The following is a 6,000-nucleotide window of genomic DNA, read 5'->3' on the forward strand; positions in this document are numbered from 1 at the left end:
ATAACTCTGGACATGCATTCCTCTCAACATCATGGTCATGCCTGTAGAGGAGTTTCAGCTGATAACCAACCAACCCTTCTGAAAAAAGGACGACAATTATGAGTTTCCAGTTGGGTCACTGAACACTAAATATTATTCTCATGGATATTTTACACCAAAATCAGAAAGGCCTTAGCATGGAATATTGTGGAATTCCTGCAAAGTACTCCTCGAACCATTTTCATGCTATTCTTCTGCCATCTTCATGTAAAGATATGTTGAAAGTTTGTGTCTAATGTTAGGTAGATTAAAAAAACACATTTATCTAGCACGAGTATATAGAGACTTATCTTTACTTTGATTCTGCAAACTGTGCAGATACATTTACAGCTGGGTCACCGACAGCGTAATGCTTTCTTAATACATATTAAGTACATTTAATTGTACCAGTGACTCTAATACACTTGGATTTTTTCATGGACCCTATTACTGCTTCAGTTATTTTCCTTTTTTACTGTATTTTGCTAGCACATAGCAGCTAAGAAACAGAGTTGTCTATTTTCTTAGTAATTATTTCTTCCATTAAAAACAAAATAGCCCAGTAAATATTAGTATATACTGTAACTTTATTTCTGTCTCTGTGTCATAGAATCACAGAAAGCTTTGGGTTGGAAGGGACCTTCATGATCATCTAGTTCCAACCCCCTGCAGTGGGCAGGGACACCTCCCTCTAGATCATGTTGCTCAAAGCCCTGTCCAACCTGGCCTTGAACACTACCAGGGCTGGGGCAGCCTCAACTTCCCTGGGCAACCTGTGTCAGTGTCTCACCACCCTCACAGGAAAGAATTTCTTCCTTATGTCTAACCTAATCTCCCATCTTCCAATTTAAAACCATTACCCCTTCTCCTTTCACTCCTTTTGCTTGTAAAAAGCCCCTCCCTACAGCTTTCCTGTAGCCCCTTCAGGTACTGGAAGACCACTATAAGATCTCCTTGGAGCCTTCTCTTCTCCAGGCTGAACAGCTTCAACTCTCAGCCTGTCCTCGTAGCAGAGCTGCTCCAGCCTTCTGATCATCTTTGTGGCCCTTCTCTGGACTCACTCCAAAAGCTCCAAGTCCTTCATGCTGTATTTTTGTATTTATTATACATAATAGTATATGTATTTATTGTGTCTTTTTGATATATTGAATGTATTTATTATTTATGACCTTCTATATTATAATTGATGCTCTGTGTCTGTTGCAGGAGATGGAAAGAACAGTTCATGTGTTTGAAACATTCCTGTGAACTCGTCAAGATGGGTGGGTTTATCCTCTCACACTGCTCATGGCAGAGCAGTCCTCTGAGCCATTCAGTTTCCATTTGCACCAAGTACGTGCAGAGCCTTGGTCTTAAGTGCTCTCTGTTTTTCTTTCTGTTGAATTTGGTGCTATTGTCTCAGGTACCTGAAACCAACCAGCCTACAAGAACCAAACAGAACTTCATATAGTTGTATCTGATATAAATAATGAATACAATGCCACAGCTTGGAGATTTTTGGTGCTACAGAAACTGTTCTCATTTCTGCTCTTGTTCACTCTACATGCATTATCTTTGGGGAAACTGCAGGCAAAGTGGAGACCAACACATACAGGAGAACTGGAAAGAACAGATCTAAATTAAATATTTTTAAACAGGCAACCTTTTTTATTTTTTTTTTTCCCAATTTTTCTCTTCTCTGGGGTAATGGACAAAAAGAAAAAAATCTGTTCTAAAGAAGACAGTGATGCATTGTGGTAGGAATCTCGAGTAACTGGATGTACAGTAATTTGAAGATGAGGCTCTCTAGAACTGCCTTTAATGTGCCTTTTAGTCAATTGAGAAAGATAAGGCTAATCAATTGGTTTGGATTATAGCAAATGGCAATGTTAGAAAGCTGTCTTCAGAATGAAGATCTCCAAAAGGATGATTTGTGTTCTCTTCATTGGATGGCAACCAGTATTATGGTTCTATAATGCCTGTCTTGCTCTACAGAACTCAACTAAGACACACTGACAAAGCCACATACTTTACCAAAATGGTGAAATTCCTTTTTCATTGGTATACGTTTGTTTTAGAAACAAGTTACACAGTGAAACTCTTCTGTGTTCCTAAAAATTAAGTGTTTTCCCACCATCTTTTTATTTTCCATGTTGAGTTCTTTAAGAAAACCAAGTTTAATACTGGCAGGTTTCTTTCTGAAGTTCCATGTTTGTAAGATAGTTTGGACTGTGCAGTGCAGGTAAGAAGACATGATATTTGGTTGAAGTCCTGAAGCCCAAGCTCACTTGAAAATAAACCTTAAACTAGGCTTCACAGCTGGGTCCATGCAAAGTATTGTTACTGTGGGGGATTGAGGACAGCCTTTTTAATTGATCTGTTCAGACCACAGTTCTCTGGGTCTGGAGTGTGTAGTTCAAAATTGCAAGAAAAAACCATGTTTTATCACAAGCTCAATTGTAAAACATTACCTGGGCTGATTTATTTCCAGTCTACGTGGGAAATGTTTTTTAGAGAAGTTGGCTGGTCTTGCCATCGTTAACCATTCAATGTGACTGTGGAATTGTCTTTCCAGAAATATGCAACACAGTGTGATCAGTTTTTAATTAAAGAAACCAGTCTTGGACTACTGCAGAGATACTGAGCTACCTCAGCTTTTTGTATTTTCGTTACCAACAGTGTTTATGGAGGACTGTAATCACTCTGCTCCCATTTACAAACTGAAGCTAAGGTACTTTGTCTCCACCTCTATGGCTAATAGTAGAATTGAGCTGCAGAGAAACAGAACGTGGGCCTTGGGCTACTGCAGTAATCCAAAGTGCTTTGTATGCTATGGTTAAACATGATTCTATCTTAGATCTTTTTCTCCCTCAAATGCCACTGTTTTTCTTCATAGCTAATGGCAGAAAAAGGTTTTAAGCATTCATGTACATCTAGTTACACCTTCTAAATGCAACCCATGCAGAAACACTGTATTTTTTAGGTGGGAAAGTGCGATTAAAAACAACAAAAACAAGCAGAAAACACATTATAAATGAGATTCTTTGATCTCAGATTTGATTATGGGATTTTTTTTCCATGTTTCATTTAGTATTTATTAGCATCATCCGTGTTTGAGATATTTTTGTGTCTGGTACATTAACAGCATTTTGTATTTTGATGGAAGTTGTTACAAACTTTAAGATTTGATTAAATAAAATGTAGCAGATTTTTTGTAGCAAGTTTCTGATAAAAGGGTTTTTTGCAAGTCTCAGGTTCTTGCTGCAGAATTTTTTAAGAATATTTATTCCAGTTTCACTTACTCGAAGTTTTTGTTCAAGTAACAGCAGCACTTGTGGAAGATAAAACTGCATACATTTTTAAGAAGATAATAAATTTATACGAATTAAAATAGTTGAGAATTTTAGTCACCAGTGAGTGTGACAAGCAAGTTTAAGCTGATGCCTAGCATTAAAAATGGTTCTGAAAGGTCAGGTTTCTAAAGGAAAATTTTTACTGTCAGTTGTTGATTGGGAAAGATCTTAAGAGGCAACTTTACTAATTGAGGAGCTGCCATGTTGTTTAGAGAAAAGTAGCTTATATCAGATGTTCTAGTGGACAGCTTTCCTAAAATGATATACTCGCCTTCCTAGCCCAAATAACCACACTTCAGTTTTTGTTTTCCTTTACAGATGTCTGGTGGTTAGAGTTAAAACAGCTGTTTATCTATCCATGTGGTCTAAACTTGTTTACTCTTTGTATGTTTTTTTTTTTTTTTTTTTGCCACATAGCACTGGCAAGAGTTTGTACAAATTGACCTCTCTTCCTTGTTTCTTGTTGTGAAAATTGCAAATAAACTCCTGTGTGAGTCCTTGTGCTGGGGTCCATGAGATGTGGCCAGCCAGAAGACATGAGGCTTCTCTGGGGGGCTGGTGGGGCTTGTCATAGAGTTGCTCGTGGGTGAAGCTGATGGCTACGGAGTTGATTGTATTTGCAAGCTTGAATCTCACCTGTGATTAATTTTGTTTTGTTTTGTGTCCTCTGTATTGTTACTTGATTTCCTCATATGCCAATGTATTTATAGGATTACATGTTTTTTGTAATATCTTGTCTTCCTTTTTTTTTTTTTTTTTTTTTTTTTTTCCCCTAAGTTGATGGGTCAGCTCTGGTTTTACCTTCAGTCTCCTGAACGGGAGGTCCTGCAGCTGATAGTAATTTCTTTTGTTTTGATTTTTATTTTGTAATCACAACATAAGCTTGAATTTGGGCTTGTACTTGCATCTTTTGTATCTTGTACATTGGGTTATTTAGACATTGGGGAGTCCTGTTTGCTTTCATTAACGTGAGTCTGCTTTGTGGATTAAGTAGACTTCCTTCATCAACTATGGTATATTTTGGATTCTATAGTTTCCTTCAGAACTGTGTTTAAATTGATGTTTTGCATTTTGACTTCATTTTACGTTAGTTTGAAGTAAGTTATTTAATTTTTTTTGAATTTCTGGAAATTTTGAACATTTTACTGTAATTTGTAATATAACTGCTGTGAAATACTTGAATAAAGATGACCAGAAAACACAGCTTTAGCTCTTTCAAAAATGTATTTCATAGAAATGCTGCCTAATAGCCAATACCAGTCACTTTCTTACCAGACCTCCTTGGCTGTGCAATTCAGGTGTTTTACTTTGGGATGTTTAGTTGTGATTTTGCTTTCAGTGTTTGTACATTAAAGAAAAAAATCTATTAAGTTTGCCTGACAAAGTGAACATAGCATTGTACAGTGGGAAGTGAAAAACATAGTTGTTACGAAGTTATGCTCTGTGCTTAGAAAATGTTTTATGTTGGGTTGCAGGAGACCACCCAGGACTGCTTATAGTGTGTCAGCATCCAAGGAATACCAGAGTTTCTCATTAGAGGTTTTGTTTAAAGAAACATGTTTGTTCTTCCTTGATTATCGAAGTTCTTCTTACTTTTTGTATTTGGTTTTGTGTTGGTGTTTCGTTGGGGACTTGTTTTTTGGTTTTTGTTTTTCAAGATACATGTCTAACATAGTTAGGAATTCCTTTAGTGTATTTTCTCCTCCCCCCCCAGTAATTCATGCATGGGAGAGCAAGCTGCCAGAGGTTATAGAAGTGAAAAGTCAAATCTCACTTGTTGGCAAATTATACAGAACTAACAGACTGCATGGGATATATATTCTGTGGAACAGAGTATGAGAAGCTGTTGTATGGATCTGTTAAACCCTCTCTTGAGGTGCAGGGCATAGCACACACATTTTTCTCTTTTTTTTTGTACCTTGAACTACAGGGCTCCCAGGCAAAAGGCTAGTTGAGTAGGAGGGTTGGAGTAACTTATTTTGCATCTGACTTCAATTTTGCTTTTATACACATCTTTGAAAGCAAAATTAGGTATTATAATGTAGTTAATTAATCAGTAAGAGCCTAGGCTCAGTTTGTATCAGCATGGTCAGACAGTTGTTTTGATCTGAATGGCCTTGCAGGTACCAGCACCACACTTAACACCAGCCAAGGGGTTTGCAGTCTGTGAATGAAGAACGTAGGGTATGAGGTCTTGCATGTCTGTTCCTGTATTTAAGGACTGGTGGTGGCCACATTAACAGAATAGTTTTAGGACTGAATAGTTTTAGTGGCTGTAAAAATAACCAGTCAAAAGGGACGAAACTGTTTTCTTTTGGCATTCACAAAAAGATTGTTGTAAAAATACTTGGTGATCTTTGAGTGGTGCTTCAAAAGCATGAATTAGGGAGGAGTAGTTGGGTTACATCATGGAAAAGCTTGTACAGCACTTGTATCTGGCATGTGTTTACTGCTTAACACTCCTCCTGCTGTCAGTTTGTGCCTTGAATGTAGTTTGGAAGAGCAGTTTCCTAGATTTCCTTAAATTTGCAGTGCTGCACATCCTCTCTTTCCTCCTTTAAGCCCCTCAGATAATTTATTTAAATAAACTAAGAATGAGAATCTTTTGTTCTGTATCTCGGGTAGGATTTGGATTTGGACTTGTAATATA

At 37.3% G+C, this 6,000-nt stretch overlaps 1 protein-coding gene across 4 annotated transcripts in view; it reads left to right on the forward strand.

The window, feature by feature from the left end:
* The window catches only part of ATAD2B (ATPase family AAA domain containing 2B), a 77,635-nt gene extending 73,081 nt beyond the window's left edge, over nt 1-4,554 (forward strand). For all 4 annotated transcript variants that reach the window (XM_051614524.1, XM_051614526.1, XM_051614525.1 and 1 more), the window contains one exon: nt 1,225-4,554. In XM_051614524.1, the coding sequence (XP_051470484.1) occupies nt 1,225-1,266 (42 nt within the window). In that variant the 3' untranslated portion in view covers nt 1,267-4,554. The remainder of the gene's footprint in view (nt 1-1,224) is intronic.
* The last annotated feature ends 1,446 nt before the right edge of the window (nt 4,555-6,000 follow it).

Source organism: Apus apus, chromosome 3 (genome assembly GCF_020740795.1).
Source record: "Apus apus isolate bApuApu2 chromosome 3, bApuApu2.pri.cur, whole genome shotgun sequence".
Taxonomy (NCBI): domain Eukaryota; kingdom Metazoa; phylum Chordata; class Aves; order Apodiformes; family Apodidae; genus Apus; species Apus apus.